This window comes from Mobula birostris, chromosome 1, assembly GCF_030028105.1.
Source record: "Mobula birostris isolate sMobBir1 chromosome 1, sMobBir1.hap1, whole genome shotgun sequence".
Lineage (NCBI taxonomy): Eukaryota > Metazoa > Chordata > Chondrichthyes > Myliobatiformes > Myliobatidae > Mobula > Mobula birostris.
Genome location: NC_092370.1, coordinates 82,125,020 through 82,142,960, shown reverse-complemented (window position 1 = coordinate 82,142,960; position 17,941 = coordinate 82,125,020). Strand labels below are relative to the sequence as shown.

Sequence of the window (17,941 nt, the reverse complement as noted above, 5' to 3'; positions counted from 1 at the left end):
TTGCTATTGCTTGGGAGAAGGCGCTTGGGAAGCTGAAGGGCCTGAGTTAGCTGGACCAGGTGGACTAAACCACAGGTTCTGAAAGAGGTAGCCAAAGAGATAGTGGAAAAATTAGTGATGATCTTTCAAGAATCACAAGATTCTGGCAAACTTCCATAGGAATGGAAAATTGTAGTTGTCACTCCACTTTTCTAGAAGGAAGGGAGACAGAAGAAATGGAATTATAGGCCAGTGATTGGGGAGATGTTGGAGTCAATTTTTAAGGATGAGGTTTTGGGGTACTTGGACACACATAATATAAGCCAAAGTCAGCATGGATTCCTTAAGGAAAAACCTTGCCTGACAAACCTGTTGGAATTCTTTGAGAAAATAACAAGCAGGACAGGCAAAGGATAATCACCAGATATTCTGTACTTACATTTCAGATGGCTTTTGACAAGTTGCCACACATGAGGCAGTTTAAAAGATAAGATGGCATTACTGTAAAGATACTAGCAAGGAATCAGCATTGACAGATTGGCAGGAGACAAAGAGTGGGAATAAAAATAGCCTTTTGTGATTGTCTATCAGTGACTAGTGGTGTTCCAGAGGAATCGACATTGAGACTGCTTCTTTTTACTTTGCATATCAATAATTTGGTTGATGAACTGAAGGCCTTGTGGCCAAGTTTGCAGATGAGACGAAGACAGGAGGAGGGGCAGGTTGTGTTGAAGAAGCAGGGAGGCTGCAGAAAGACAGATTAGGAGAATGGGAAAAGAAAAGGCAGATGAAATACAGCGTCAGGGTGTATATGGTCATGCACTTTGATACAAGGAGTAAAAGTATAGACTATTTTCTAAATGGGGAGAAAATTCAAAAATCCGAGGTACAAAGGGACTTGAGAGTTCTCAATTTGGATTTGCTAAGGGTTAATTTGCAGGTTGATTCAGTGGTGAAAAAGGCAAATGCTATTTTGCAAGGACAAGAATCTAAAGCAAAGATGTAATGCTTTATATGGTACTGGCGAGGCCTCACTTGAAGTATTGTGAGCAGTTTGGGGCTTTCATCTAGGAAAGAATGTGCTGACACTGGAAGAATTTTCAAGGAGGTTTATTAGTATGAATCCAGGAACGATAGGGTTATTACATGAGGAGCATTTGATGGCTCTGGGCCTATACTCACTGGAATTTAGAAGAATTTCATTGAAACCTATCGAATGTTCAAAGGCCTAGATAGAGTGGATGTGGAGAGGATGTTTCCTATAGTGGCGGAGTCTAGGACCAGGGGGCACAGCCTCAAAATAGAGGAGTGTTCATTCAGAATGGAGATGAGGAGGAATTTCTGTAGCCACAGGGTGATGAACCTGTTAAATTCTTTGCCATAGGCGGCTGTGGACACAGGCTATGTCATTGGATGCATTTAAGAAGGAAGTTAATAAGTTCTTGATTAGTCATGGTGCGAAAGGTTACAGGATGTGGGCAAGAAAATGGATCAGCCATAATGAAATAAAGAAGCAGGCTCAATGGGCCAAATAGCCGAACTCTGTTCCTGTGTCTTATGGTATTATGGTGTTATAACTATTTTATAATGTATGTTGGCACGTAGTCAAGTGGTTAAGGCGTTCGTCTAGTGATTTGAAGGTTGCTAGTTCGAGCCTTGGCTGAGGCAGCGTGTGTGTCCTTGAGCAAGGCACTTAACCACATATTGCTCTGCGACGACACCAGTGCCAAGCTGTATGGGTCCTAATGCCCTTCCCTTGGACAACATCGGTGGCATGGAGAGGGGAAACGCAGCATGGGCAACTGCTCGTCTTCCATACAACCTTGCCCAGGCCTGCGCCCTGGAAGCTTTCCAAGGTCTAAATCCATGCTCTCATGAGACTAACGGATGCTTAAAATAATGTATATCAATCAGTGTAAAACCTATACATATGTGCATACAAATTCAAAGCAACAGTAGGCTCCTTGAACATTCTCATCCATTCAATAATGTACCTGCTGCCTTGAATGCAGCTACAAATTGCATTGCCACTTATCTTAAGTAACTATTCACCTTCTTAATAAAAAAGAATCTATGTACCCCCAATCCAAGCCTCCGTCTTTGTCCATCTACATCAGGGGTCCCCAACCATTTTTTGCACCGCGGACCAGTTTAATATTGACAATATTCTTGCGGACCGGCCAACCGGGGTGGTGTTCAAGTAGGGTTAAACTCACCTCAACATGTCTTTTACAGTTAGGGTTGCCAACTTTCTTACTCCCAAATAAGGAACAAAAGTAGCAGTCAAATCCCAGGACACCTTACCCCAGGAAAGACTACCATGATCATGAAGCCTTGCGTGGGCACCTGTGTGCCGTGCACATATGTGATGTGCGCATGCGCGCCGATTTTTTTCCACAAATCGGTTTTGCCTTCATCTTCCCGAGTACACGGTACATACTTTATTTCTACTTTATATAGGCTGTGTATTTATCACATCATTCCTACTTTTACTATATGTTGGTGTTATTTTCAGTTTTATGTGTTATTCGGTATGATTTGTTAGGTTATTTTTTGGGTCTAGGAATGCTCAAAAATTTTTCCCATATAAATTAATGGTAATTGCTTCTTTGCTTCACGCCATTTCGGCACAGAAGGTTTCATAGGAATGCTCTACCTTAGCGGGGGAAATACGGGACAAACCAATTTAGCCCAATATACGGGATGTCCCGGCAAATACGGGACAGTTGGCAACCCTATGTTCAAGTTCGACAGTGCGTGACAGGGAATGAGGAAAGGTGCAGATGACTCATATCATTTCTTTGTGGCCCGGTAGCAGATGGTCTGTGGCCCGGTACCGGTCCATGGCCCGGTGGTTAGGGACCACTGGCCTACATTGTTCAAACGATGTCCGATATCAGCTCAAGGAACTGCATTTCATCATCCATCTGGACACATTACAGTCCTCAGATCTTAACATTTATGTCAACATCTTCAGCTAACCAGCCCTTCCAGTTGTGTTGAAAGTGGCCAGTTCTGATAGAAGGTCATGAACCTGCAATGCTATTTCAGTTTTAACCTCTCCACAGATACTGCCCGACCTAATGGTAACTTATAGAATTTTGTTTCACACTTCCAAAAATTGCAGTCTTTTGTATTTTACAGTTCCAAAAGAGCTTTTGTGTCTCCTCTTAATTCATCTCCCTCAATTTATATCTCCATCCTGCAGATTACCTGCAATTAACAAACCTTCCTATATTTCCTTATAAAGTAGACATTTGTTGGCTGTCTATCAATCTCATTAGTTCTTTTCTTATTTTCTCTCAGCCAAAAAAAACAGCTATCTTCTTTTCATGAACATTCCCTTCGTTCTCTCAAACCCTCTTCCTTTTCTACAACTTAAGACATCTTGATTTCCTAACATTCTTTGTTTAGTCATCAACCAGAAATATGAATTTTGTTACTCTCTCCAGAGACATTGATCAACAATTTCAAGCATTTTCTGTTTTTATTTTAAATTTTCAAAAGTATTTTGGATTTTTTTAAACCACCATGTTTTGGTTTGTGATTCATGAGCAACTAGCTTCACTGAAGGAGCTTCTACACCACAAAACACTAAGTTTAAAGAACAGCAGAATGTACAAATACCTCTTGGCATGACACAAGTTGTTCATTACCCACACTGTCTACTCAAAATTCTGCAAGCAAATGGCAGAAAGAGAGCAGAGCCAGAACAGAAATGGAGCTTACCTTCTTCAAGAATGGGCCTTGAAATTACAAAAGGGATCCCCTGTAGAGGTTCCATGTATTTATGGCCTGCACTGATCACTTTTATCTGGGGCAAGCAGATAACCAAAGTGCCAGGCATGCTTTCTTCAGTATGGTACCAATTCCTCACTGTCCCAGGTATGTCACCAGCCACAATTGTACTCGGTGATGGTAGGCTCTCATTTGGAAGGAACACACAACATGACTGTACCTCCAGCTGAAATCAACACAATATGTTGAATTAGATCAATTAGATACTGGTTTTTGAACAAGGTAAGTGTATAAACTATGGCAAAGAGTTACTGTATTGTACCAACTGTCCACACCAGAACAAGTTTTAATTAGTGAACAATTCTTCTACTATAGCATTATCAGAAGTTTGTTCAAAATACTAAACTTATTCAACAAACAAATCAGCAAATCTAAAGCCAAGTTAGGATTAAAGGACATGTAAATATTTCAGTATATAAGCACATAAATGAATGCTTCAAAGGCAAATACCTACTTTGAGAGGAAAAGGAAGTCTTGATGTTCCAGGGAAGTACTTTTAAAGTGTTACACTGCATTTATGAAGTTGTGAACCTGAATTTACTGTATATTGAATTTCAATTCCAATATACAGTAAATTCAAGGTTACAATTTCAATGGCCTGCAGAGGTAGGTTAAAGGATCGTGGTGTATAACACCTACATAAAACGTCTGTCATCATACCACAGTTATGAAATTTAACAAGCTACAAAGGATTAGCTGCCAATGATACAGCTCTAGAACATGTAGAACACAGAATATAGAACAGTATAGCACAGGAATAGGCACTTTGTGCTCACAATGTTGTGTTGAACCAGATAAATTAGTAATCAAATGGGCAATTAAACTAGTCCCTTCTGCCGATATAATGTCCACATTCCTCCATTTTCCTCATATCTGTGTGCTTATCTAAACACCCCTTAAATACCCCAAATGTATCTACCTCTACCACCACCTGACAGTGCATTCAGTAACACTGTGTAAAAAACAACTTGCCTCTCATATCTCCTTTAAAATTACCCCACTCGACTAAATGGATGCCCTTTGGTATTAGGCATTTCAACCCTGGGAAAAAGATATTGTCTACTCTCATAACTTAAGAAAAATCTATCAGATCTCCCCTTAGCCTCCAATGCTCCATAGAAAACAACTCATTTGTCCAACCTGTCATTATAGCACAGGCCCTCTATTCCAGGCAGCATCCTGGTAAACCACTTCAGCTCACTTTCCAGAATCTTGACATTCTTCCTGTAATTTGCTGGTTTGAATTGCTGCCATCGGAGAGGCCACTGGTTTAAGTTGCTATCGTCGGAGGGGCCACTAGTTCGAGTTGCTCCCCTCGGAATGGCCGACGGTTCAAGTTGCTGCCCTTGGAGGGGCCGCTGGGCCCTGATGCTCTTGGAGATTTTATCAAAATTCTGACATATATGGATTGGAATGTAGTTCAAACTAACTGTAATTCACATTGGCCCCTTTCATTTCTGTTTTATTTTCGTGTTCTCGCCTATTCTTTCTTTCTTGTTGCCAATTGACGGGCTGGGAGTTTGGGTGATCTGTTAGTTTTTGTGTGAGGGAGGGGTTGGGTGTGTTTGGGGTTTGGCGTGTTTGGAGTTTGTGAGTTTTTATTTCTTTCCTTTTTGTGCGGGGTATTGATATCTTTCTTAATAGTTTTCTGTATTCTATGGCTATCTGGAGCAGATAAATTTCAGAGTTGTACTCTGCATACATACTTTGACGATAAATGAACCTTTGAAGTGGTGACCAGAACTTAAAAGCTGCAAAATAACTTCCTGATTTTTGGACTCAATGCCTTGATTAATAAAGCCAAGCACGCCATATGTTTCTTAACCACTCTATCAACCTGTGTAGACACTTCCAGGGGGCTGTGCACTTGGCCCCTAGGATCCCTCTGCACATCAACACTGTGAAAGAACTTCACCTTAACAGTGTACTGTCTCTTTACATTTAACTTACCTAAGTGCAACACTTCACATTTGTCCGGATTAATCTCCATCTGACGTTTCTCCAACTATATCTGCAAGTAGTCTACATCTCATGTATTTTTTGCTAGTCTTTCACATTATCCACAACCCAACCAATCTTCATATCATCCTATCTTACTAACCAACTCATCTACATTTTCATTCAGGTCATTTACATACATCGTAAACAGCAGAGGTCCCAGTACAGAGCCCTGTGGAATATCACTAATGACAGACCTCCAGCTGGAATAACTGCCTTTGATCACTGCCCTCTATCTTCTATGGACAAGCCAGTTCTGACTCCAAACGGCCAACTCACCATAGATCCCATGCATCCTAATCTTCTGAATAAGTCTTCCATGAAGGACATTGTCAAATACCTTACCTCAACCCATGTAGAAAACATCCACAGCTCAACCTTCATCACTCACCCTCATCACCTCATCAAAAAACTCAGTCAAGTTAGTAAGACACGACTTGCCCCGCACAAAGCCATGCCGGCTGTCACTAATCAGGCCATAGTTTACCAAATGCTCATAAATCCTATCCCTATGAATTCTCTCCAGTAACTTCCCTACCACTGATGCGAGACTCACCAGTCTATAGTTTCCAGGATTATCCTTGGTTTCCGTCTTGAACAGTGAAATTAAATTAGCTATTTGCCTGTGGCTAGAGAGAACAAAGAGATAGGCCCTAGCAATCTTTTCACTTACCTCTTTCAATAACCTGGACTGTAGCCCATCAGGCCCTGAGAACTTATCCACCTTAATGCTCTTTAAGAGACCCAAAACTACCTCCTTCTTTACTTTAAAATGTCTTAGCATATTAATACTCTCAGCACTGATCTCCCTATCCTCCATGTCCTTTTCCTTGGTAAATACTGATTTAAAGTACTCATTAATGACCTCACCTATATACTCCACATCCAAGCAAGCATTTCTCCCTTTATCGTTGAGCGGTGCCACCCTTTCCTTAGTTAGCCTCTTGCTCCTGATGTATGTCTAGAATGCCTTTGGATTCTCTTTTATCCTACTTGCCAATGACATTTCATGGCCCCTCCTGGCTTTCCTAATTCCCTTCATGAGATCTTTTCAGGCTTCTTTATAATCCTCAAGGGCTTTGTTTGACTCTAGCTTCCTATACTTTACATACAGTGAAGCATTCCCTTTTGCAATGCACCAAAGCCAAGATGACACAGATAATCAAGTAAGCAGTAAGATGTCTAGGGCTGTAATAAGTTGCATGGAGTGCTGGGGAATAAGCCCAGGAAAAGGGGATCAGGGTAGAAAGGGGGAGTGAATTGGTCAGGGTGGAGACTGATTGTAGACATAAGAGGAATGTGTGAAAATGTTTGGTGGGGATGGTCAAGTGAATCAGTCGATGGGGAGGGAGCTAGCGGCAGAGATTGGGAAAAGTTGATTGGTGGGTTGAGAAAAGTAATGTTTGGAATTTAATGCAAGCTTGTTGGGGATGATCTGAGGAGAGGAAGTCTGTGCTGTTGGCCAGAAGTGGACAGATAATGGGGCCCACTTTTCAAAGTAAAAATATTAAAGGGACCGTCCTTTTAAAGTTAGGCTCTGAGTGCTGGACTGAAACCTGTTCAACCCAATCCCCTCTAACCAGCATGTAGAAGCTGGCCCTAAAGGTTGCATGAAATCCTCCTCCTTCAGAACCATCCAGCATACAATTTGGACCATTCTAATGCAAAGGAAGGTCCAGAAGTGTGGAGGATGCATCTTCTACATCTTGGGTCTTCCATGTGTTACAATACAGTAATTGTAGAAAATGAGAATCATGAGTTAAGTCCTTGACTTTTGGTCATCTTTAATTTTCCACTGAGCAGCAAGGCAGCCAAATTCATGATGATGCACAATTTAATTTCCAGGCAACATCTTACAAAATCAACACCAACATACTAGATCCTGACTTTGGCCAGTGATTCAGAAGAGAGTGCTCAGTCATCAGCTGCTTCTGCACAGATTCACCATCCTCTGACTAAACAAATTTTTTCTCATCTCTGTTCTAAATGGATGTCATTCTATTCTGAGGCTGTGCCCTCTGGTCAAAGATTCCCACACTATAGGAAACAGCCTTTCCACAACTAATCTATCTTCGCCTTTCAATATTTGATAGGTTTCTGTGAGATCCCCCCTCATCCTTCTAAACTCCAGTAAGTACAGAGCCATCAAACACTCCTCATATGTTAAACATTTCATTCCTGGGATCATTCTCATGAACCTCCTCTGGACCATCTCCGAAGTCAGCACGTTTTCTTAGATAAGAGGCCCAAAATTGCTCACAATACTCCAACTGCGGTCTGACCAATGCTTTATAAAGCCTCTCCACTACATCTTTCTTTATGTGTTCTAGTTCTCTCACAATGGATGCTAACATTTCATGTGCCTTCCTTACCACAGACTCAATCTGTAAGTTCACCTTTAGTGAATCCTGCATGAGGACTCCCAAGTCCTTTTGCACCACTGATTTTTTAATTTTCTTCCTATTTAGAAAATAGTCCTTGCCTTTATTATTTCTGCAATGTGCATGGCCATGCTCTTCCTTATACAATCAGGCCCCGCATAACGCTGATTCGTTACAACATGGTTATTCAATTCTTTACTGAAAATTTTAAAGATGACAAAAACTCATTCTAAACAACACTTAAAACTTCTCAAGAGCAGCCACTCTTACAGTAAAAATTCAATCAGCCAGTGAGAGTGCTATACATCAGCTCTGAGCCACTCACAGCCAATCACGTATTAGTTCATGCTGTGCTTCTCCCTGACCCCCCATTTGTGTAACCACTCTTGTTCCCCCGTCAATTTATTCCATTTTCTTCACCCATAATGTCCAAAAAACCACTGTAACTTCCAGTAAGAGTAGTACATCTAAGATGTCTAGGAAAATTATTAACATGGATGTGAAACTGAAAGTGATACAGCATTTAGAAGCTGGTGAGTGTAAGGTTGATGTTGAGGCCTCTTTGAAATTGGCTACATTGACAATCAGAACAATTATAAAAAATGCAGACAAGATAAAAGTTTCTGTAATGACAATCTCAAAATTATCATCAATGAAAATAGCCATTCAAGAAGCCATTTGTTTGAAAAAATGGAAGATAGACTAAATATATGGTTGGAAGACCAAACACAATGAAACACGCCCCTAAGCCAGCTGATAATAATGGAAAAGGCAAGAAGCATCTTGCATCATATTCAAGAAGAAGAAGATATGTCGGTAACATTCACAGCCAGCAGAGGTTAGTTTGGTAAATTTAAAAGCACAGTAACCTCCATAGCATATGTATCTCTGGTGAGATGGCTAGTGCAGACAGCAAGGCAGCCCAGGGTTTTCCTGCACCACTGAAGGCCATAGTCGAAAAGGACAATTATCCTCCTGAGCTCATCTTCAATATTTTGGAAAAGAATGCCTTCTAGTACTTCCATCTTCCAAGAAAAGAGACATGCATCTGTATTCAAGATTGCAAAGGACAGGTTAACTCTCTTGCTAGAAGGCAATGCTAAAGGTTACTTTAAGTTAAAGCCTCACTCTGAAACACCACGAGTAATGAAAGGCATTTTAAAGTCAAGTCTACCAGTGATTTGGAAATCAAACAAGAAAGCCTGGGTGTCAATTGATGTTTTCCAAAATTGGTTTGTTTCACATTTTTGTCCAACAGTGAAGCAGTATTGTGAGGAGCATGATCTTGAACCTAAAGCATTCTTGGTGCTGATAATGCTCCAGGCCACCCTGAGAATCTTGACACACTTCAGACCTGCACTCCTGTAGAAGTGGTTTACCTTCCACCCAACACCACTTCATTACTCCAACCAATAGATCAAGGAGTAATATCGAATTTTAAAGCCAAGATCCAAGATCAGTGAACTGGCCAATGAAGCGGGATTAGAGGATGTTAATGATGATGCTTTTGAAGACTTACTGCATTCTCATGGTGAGAGCCTTAATAACAAAGTGCTTCGAGAATTGGCAGAGCAATGCATCCTGGGTGAATCTGAGGACATGGATGTAGAGGAGGAAACACAGGCAAGAAACCCTCATCACAAAATTCCTCAGCACCAGCATCACCACAATCACACAGATCATGAACCAGTTCATCAATAATGACCCTGAATGGGAGCAAAGCAATAAGGCAAAGAGATGTGTGCTCAACAGGATTTCCTGCTACCGAGAACTGCTTCATGAGAGGAAACTTAAGAAAAGGCAATTAAGTCTCAATGCCAACTTGACGAAGAAGCCAAGGTTTTAGGAGGACCTACAGCCTGGTCCCTCCTCTAAGACATTACCACCACCTGCTTCCCCCTGCTGCTGCTGCGATGTTGCTATTCTACTGATGTACAGGTTAAGCCTATTTACGTGTTTGTTATTCCATGAAATAATGTGTATATCTCAGGTTTGATTTTTTTAAAAATCAGGCACACATGTCCATTTACGTAACGTTACAATGACCCTGCATAACGCTCGTTTACATAGTGCTCCGTCTCCAAGGACCACATCCTCAGCATTAAGTGAGGGTACAATATTCCACCTGCCACTTCTTTGCTCATTCCTCCAATCTGTCTAAGTCCTTCTGCAGACATCCTGCTTCCTCATCTATCTTCATATCACACGCATACTTGGCCACAAACCCATCAATTCCGTCATCCAAATCACTGACATACAATCTGAAAAGAAGAAGGGTCCTAATACTAACCCCTGAAGCACATCACTAGTCACCAGCAGCCAACTAGAAAAGGCCTGCTTTATTCCAACTCTCACCCTCTTGTTAGTCAGCCAATTTTCTATCCATGTTAGTTCCATTCTTTTAATACCATAGGTTCTTATCCTGTAAAGCAGCCTCATGGACTGCACCTTCTTCTGAAAATCCAAATAAACAACATCCACTGAGTCTCCTTTACATATCTTGGCAGTTATTTCAAAGAATTCCAAGAGATTTCCCCCTTAGAAAACCATTCGGACCTTGGCCTATTTGTCAAGTGCCTCCAAGTACCTGAAACATCATCCTTAATAATAGACTCCAACATCTTGCCAACCACTGATGTCAGGCTAACTGGCCTATAATTTCCTTTCTTCAACCTCTCTTCTTTCTTAGAGTTATGTGGCATTTGTAATTTTCCGGTCCGCCAGAGCCATTCCAAAATCTAGCAATTCTTGAAAGATCATCATTAATGCCTCCACATTCTCTTCAGCTACTTCCTTCAGAACCCTGGGGTATAATCCATCTGGTCCAGATGACTTATCTACCTTCAGACTTTTCAGCTTCCCAAGCACCTTTGACTTAGAAATCGCAAACACACTCACTTCTGCCCCTGACAGTTTCATATATCCAGCGTTCTGCGCATGTCTTCCACAATGAAGACTGACTCAAAATACTTATTAGGTTTATCCACTGTTTCTCTGTCTCCTATCACTACCTCTCCAGCACCAAGAACGTTGGCATTGAACAAGGATCGCTGAACACTGCTTACCATGTTCATATAGACCAAGGTTTGATGTGGTCAACAACCTTGACAAGGAAGAGTGCCTACAAGAGAAAGATGAAGGAATCTCTAGAGATGGAGTGTCTGGGGGACCTAAATGTAGGTTCTAAGAGAGTAGCGATAGCTCCAGCCTGGGGCCACACATCACAAAAGAGGGTTTGGCCTAAAAAAAATAAGGCCAATTCAAAGTAACCAATCAGGAATAGGCAATTCAGATCCAATCAGGATTGAGCATTAAGCCCCACCAAGCCCTGCTTACTCGAGAGGGTATATAAGAAGGTGTCTCAAGAATAACTTGTCATTTGACTAACTTGTACCTGAGGAAGATGGTCAGGTTTACCGTTGAAGCGTTGCAATCAGTATCTGTAACTATGTGACTGTTAAGGTCAAAGGATAGTATGGATAGATTTAATAAACAGTCATAGAGCTTCTGTAGTCAGGAAGATGATATGGCAAAATTGCAGTCAGTGGGATGAGCTGCAGTGTAACAGCAGGGCAATATTAAAAAGGGTGATGAATACAGCTCTGAAGGTGTTATACTTGAATGCATACAGTACATGAAATAGGATAGCTGATTTTATGTTGCAGTTAGAGATTGGCAAGGATGACATTGTGTGTATCATTGAGTCATGGCTGAAAGAAGATTATAGTTGGGAGCTTAATATCCAAGGATACACATTGTATCAAAAGGACAAGCAGGTAGGCAGAGGGCGTGGCATAACTCTGTTGGTAAAAAAATGATATCAAATCCTTAGAAAGAGGTAACAAAGGATTAGAAGATGCAGATGCTTGTGCGTAAGAAACTGCAAGGGTAAAAAGACAGTGATGGGAGTTATATACAGGCCTCCAAACAGTAGACAGGATGTGGGGTACAAATTACAACAAAAGATAGAAAAGGCATGTTAAAAGTGCAATACTATGATAGTCATGGGGAAATTTTAATATGCAGGTAGATTGGGAAAATATGCGAAGTACTGGTTCCCAATAGAGAGAATTTGTAGAATGCCTAAAAGATGGCTTTTTAGAGCAGCTACGCTTGAGCCCACTAGGGGATCAACTATTCTGGATTCGGTGTTGTGTGATAAACCAGAATTGATTTGGAAACTCAAGGTAAAAGAACCCTTTGGAGGCAGTGATCATAATATGATATAATTCACCCTGCCATTTGAGAAGGAGAAGTTAAAGTCAGATATATTAGTATCACAGTGGAGTAACGGGAATTGCAGAGGCATGAGAGAGATATTGGCCAATGTTGATTGAAAGGGGACACTAGCAAGGATGATGGAAGAACAGCAATGGCTGCAGTACTGAGATCAATTCGGAAGGCTCAGAAGATATAAACCATAAAATATAGGAGCAGAATTAGGGCATTTGGCCCATCATCTGCTCAACTATTTCATCATGGCTGATCCAATTTTCCTCTCAGCCCTAATCCCCTGCCGCTTCCCATATCCCTTCATGCCCTGACCAATCAAGAATCTATTAACCTCTGTCTTAAAAACACATGAAGACTTGGCCTCCACAGCTGTCTGTGGCAAAGAATTCCACAGATTCACCACTCTCTGGCTAAAGAAATTCCTCATCTCTGTTCTAAATCCTCTATTCGGAGGCTGTGTCCTCTGGTCTTAGACTCTTTCACCATAGAAAATATCCTCTCCACGTCCACAAGGCCTTTCACCATTCGATAGGTTTCAAGGAGGTTACCCTTCATTCTTCCGATCTCCTGCAAATACAAGCCCAGAGCCATCAAACACTCTTCATACGACAAGCCGTTCAATCCTGGAATCATTTTCCTGAACCTTCTTTAAACCCTCTCCAGTTTCAGTACATCCCTTCTAAGATAAACAGCCCAAAGCTCACAATACTCCAAGTGAGGCCACAACAGTGCTTTATCAAGTCTCAATATTATATCCTTTCTTTTATATTCTAATCCTTTTGAAATGAATGCTAGTCTTGCATTTGCCTTCCTCCCCACCACAGTCTCAATCTACAAACTAACCTTTGGGGAATCCTGCACAGGGACTCCCAAGTCCCTCTGCACCTCTGTTTGTATTTCCTCTCCATTTAGAAAATAGCCATCTCTTTCATTTCTTCTACCAAAGTGTATGGCCATAAATTTCCCGACACTGTGCATCATCTGCCATTTCTTTGCCCATTCTCCTAATCTGTCCTTCTGTACCTTCTCTACTTCCTCAAAACTACCTGCCCCTGTATCTATCATCTGCAAACCTATTTCTGGTCATATGTCAATCAAGAGAAAATCTGAAGGTGCTGGAAATCCAAGCAACACACACAACACAATAACACACTCTGCTCATATGTCTTATGGTCTAATGGTCCATATAGAGATAATTGGAGATCAGGGTGAAACCTGGTGAAACTGTGCAGCAGCTGTGCCACCCATCCCAATCAGTGACAAGTTTTGCCCCTATTTAATAGTTGCCACAAAGGAAATTAACATCAAAAAGCAGACAGAATAACTCCAGTTCAAATAAAATGGGTTGATGGTGCCTGTGGTTTGGTGCACCAAAGGGTCTACTTTCATGCCATATCTTTGTTTGACTACTCATAATGCCATGAACAATGCAGAGCAAGTGTTATAGAATTTGATTGGAACACAGAGCTTGAAGTAAGAATAAAGAGAAGCAAAAGATTTACGAACATCTGAGGTTGAATTGTAAGAGAGAATGAACATTTATGTACATAAAAAACAGGTGTTTTTTATGGACAGTCGATGCTTTTGGTTGACTGGAATGGAAAGAAACAACTCAATCTGTAACGTTAACTATCCATTTCCTTCCATAGATGCTGCCTTGTCAAATGAATTCCTCCAGGACTTTTCTGTTTCTCCAGTTACCAGCATCTGCAAACAGCTATGTCTGCATTAGTATTGCTGATCTTTTTAGAGGGTCATGGAACGACTTATTTCCTAAAGCTGGGGGTCGAACTGTATCTTTGTACACAAAGCTGAGCGAGCTATTACTCACCAACTCTTCTGGCTATAGTTTGTAGGTACCTACTTTGTATCATCAAAAGTTTGCTCTTGTCCTTTCAAATGTTTTAAGGTGCTCAGCAGGACAAGTGGTAAGTCTGGCTGCTCATACAGGCATTAAACTGGTCAGGCTGCATTTCCCAGAATTACTCCAGTGCCGTGAAGCAAGTAGGTAGCCTTAAGTGAAGTTCAACTGCCTTCCATAAAAATTATTTTTATAGTTTCCATTAGGTGGTTCCCGTAAAGTGGTAACAAAACACAATTTTGAATGAGGATGAAAATAAGTTGATATTTTGTTGTAATAAATTGCAGCTGGTGTAGCAACAAGCAGACCAGAAATACCATTACGATAAATACCAGGAGATGGAATAGGAACGTGCACTGTCTAGGGAATGATGGTTTTGAATCATTACGACATGTCTTGTTCAATCTGGAAAAATTGCTATTAATCAACAATGAGATACTGGATACATTATTAGGTATAAATTGTTTGTGCAGTAAATGTGTTGACAAGTGAAGTATTACTAAGATTTAAAACAGCAAACTGTTAACATGTGCACAACAGTGCGATGAGCTGTTATGACCTTTAGCACCAGATTTTTTTGGAACAGACACTGGTAAGGCACATTTTGAACAAACACAACACATCAGTACAGTAACTAGCTTTACTGCCACAAATCTTCAAAAAAAATTAAACATCTGTAACATTACAAGAGAGTTTTAAATCCAAAATAAACAACCTTGGATCAATAAACCACTGGTTCAAAGGCATAATTAAGCTTGGCATGTGCCTCAAATAGCATTGTACCAGAAACAAACAAAGGCTTTTAATGTAACAATCTATTTATTTTTTATAATTCAATCTCTATTTTTCCACAATGATTTCTTGTCAGTTTGTTTAAGAAACAATGTACTAAATAATAGCTTTAAAAAAAGAACATTTATGGTGTACATGCCATACTGGCATAAAATCAAAGCTTCCAGCATTATCACAAACTAAGTCATTCAGTAAAGGAAGATTCTGTGATTCAGAGTGCAGCTGAACATATTTAAGGGGGCTGCATTGTCAGGAATTTCCAGCTTGCAAGCCAGAAATTCCAGATATAAACAAACTGACCACTCAACAGTATCCAGGGTGGCAGTGGACTACAAGCCTACTTCGATTTTGTCGCCCCAAGTTCCTGCCTCAATATGAAGATCTTCAGTGTATGCCTCTGCATATACCATTAACCAAATCAGCAAGCAGTTTTCACCTCTGTAATTCCTAGCTAGTTGGAACAGTCTTTCTCACACCGATGGGATCTGCTTCAAAAACAATATCCCTGATTAAACCTTTAGAGTTTCAGTCACGGTGATCAAATTCGCAAGCAAGACTCTTCAATTTGATCGCCCAGTCTTGGCTGCGACTTTGGTGCTGAAGGGGCACAATACTGTTTGAGGTAACATCATCTGTATGCACTTTGAATTTGGGACCCATCTTCTCTTACATGGATGTTAAAAGAGCTGATTTGTTATTTGAAGTAACTAGAGTTGCCCCTAGTGCCATGCCCAACTTTTATCCTTCAATGAAAATGGATGATTTAGTTATTATCTAAATTCTAGAAGGGGAGTTTCACAGCATTTTCCCCACATTTCTAAATACTTGGCTTAGTCGTAAATCTCATGGGGGTGTCCTGAAATTGTTATAATTCAAGTCATAATGGAAATGCACTAATATTTCTTCTTATATCCTCACTAAACTGAAATGAAAGGGAACTTGAAAATTGAATCAAATATTTTCACTGCTGAAGTAAAAGCTTCCAGAATATTTTCAAATAAGTGAACTAATCATTCATAAAGTTATATGACATGGAAACAGATCTTTTGGCTCAACTTATCCATGTTGACTGAGGTGCCTGCTGAGTTAGTCCCACTTGATTGCATATGGCTCCATCCCTCTGCACCTTTCCTATCCATGTACCTGTCCATATGACTTTTAAATGTTGCAATTGTATCTGCCTCCACCACATCGGCTGGCAGCTCCTTCCATATACCCACCATTCTCTGTGCAAAAAAATTGCCTTCTCAGGTCCTTTTTAAATCCTTCCCCCCTTCACCCTTAACAAATTGCTTCTAGTTTTAGAATCCTCTATTCTCAGAAGAAGAACATGACCATTCACCACTCCAGTGAAAACAGCACCTGGCTTATCCAATCTCTCGTTATGTCTCAAGCCTTGCACTCCCAGCAACATCCTATGAATATTTTCTGCATTCTCTCTAGCTTAGTCACATCCTTCCCATAGTGTGAAGAACAAAACCGTACACAACATTTAAGAAAGTGTATTAACTTTATAGGACACTAATTAACAATATGTGGGTGGCAGAGTGGTACAGCTCGGACAGCCATTACCTTACAAATTTCAGTGACCTGGGTTCGTTTTTGACGTCTTTGCCAAGTGAGGCTTGTATGCTCTCTCTGTGACCATATAGGTTTTCTCCACATGCTCCAGCTTCTCCCCACTTTACAAAGATGTCAATAGGTTAATTGGCCACTCTACCTCGCCCCAAGCATGTAGGTGAATGGTAGAATCTCGGGGGGGGGGGGGGGAGAGGAGGTGCAGTTGATGGAAATGTACGAACGTTTGTACGAAGAATAAAGTGGACTTAGTTTAAACAGACACTTGATTATCTGTACAAACTCAGTGTTTAATGGACTGCTTCTATGTCATATGTCTCTGTGAAGCATATTTATTTTCTTTATTTGCTGTATTCTAGAATTTTATGATACTTTCTTCAGAAGTGGTGATATTGTACATCACCGGGTGATTTAAAAGAACATACTAAAACTGCTTCAGTTAAAAAGGATAAATAATTTGAAGAAAATACTCTATCCAAGCATAGGTAATCATCCAGGATCAAAATACTGTTTGCAAGTCTTCCAATTTATTTCATTCATTTCATCATTGCTTTCTCAAATTAGCTTTTACAGCAGTTGTAGACAGTTCCTGAAAAATATAATGCTGATAATTCATTTTGACTGCAGCCATGAAAAGAGTCATAATATATCGTGTGAACAATTCAAATAAATCTCACGTCAGCAGTGAAAAGCAAACTACTAGGGGAAATCAGCAGGTCAAACAGCAACTATGGATGAACAGGGTTAGTTATTGTTTTGGCTTGAGGATAGCATCAGGACTCAGAGTGGAGAGGGGAGATGCCAAGAATTGGTTATCACATCAGGAGAGTGCTATATACAGAAAATGAACAACCACCATGCACATGCTGAGCTCAAAGGATCCACAGACTACAATAGGTTGGTGAAGCTATCTCTTAATCTCAAGCAGCCTCTAAAGAATCAGAACAACTTGCTTCCTTCTCATTCTGTGGGTTCTGAAGATGCAGATAAGGGTACAAATGCAGCTGAGGAGGCAGGTTAGATGGTTTTCAAAGTAGTCCTCACATTTCATCACCTATACAGGTCCTGATACTTCAACTCAAGGATCTAGTACCAAACCAAATGCTCCTTTTCTACCTTAAGTGCTTACGAAGTTCCAAAACACAGTGTTGACACTACTTTTCTTTGAAGAGGGTTTAGCCGCATCCTTGAATCTGTTCCTCTGTCCATATGTCAATCTCTTCTGATGTAGAATTTGAAATAGACATACCAGTGTCCTTCTCAGCAGCCTCATCCTGATGTCTGCAAGACTGTACCTCAAATCATGATTTAGGTGGCATCT

At 40.6% G+C, this 17,941-nt stretch overlaps 1 protein-coding gene across 10 annotated transcripts in view; it reads right to left on the bottom strand.

Annotated features, from left to right (window-relative positions):
• The window catches only part of LOC140197714 (intermembrane lipid transfer protein VPS13B-like), a 1,066,299-nt gene that overhangs the window by 434,751 nt on the left and 613,607 nt on the right, over positions 1-17,941 (bottom strand). For all 10 annotated transcript variants that reach the window (XR_011886009.1, XM_072258131.1, XM_072258103.1 and 7 more), the window contains exon 23: positions 3,709-3,943. Coding sequence is in view for 9 of the 10 variants with exons in the window: in XM_072258131.1 (XP_072114232.1) it covers positions 3,709-3,943 (235 nt within the window). In the remaining variant the exon portion in view is untranslated. The remainder of the gene's footprint in view (positions 1-3,708; positions 3,944-17,941) is intronic.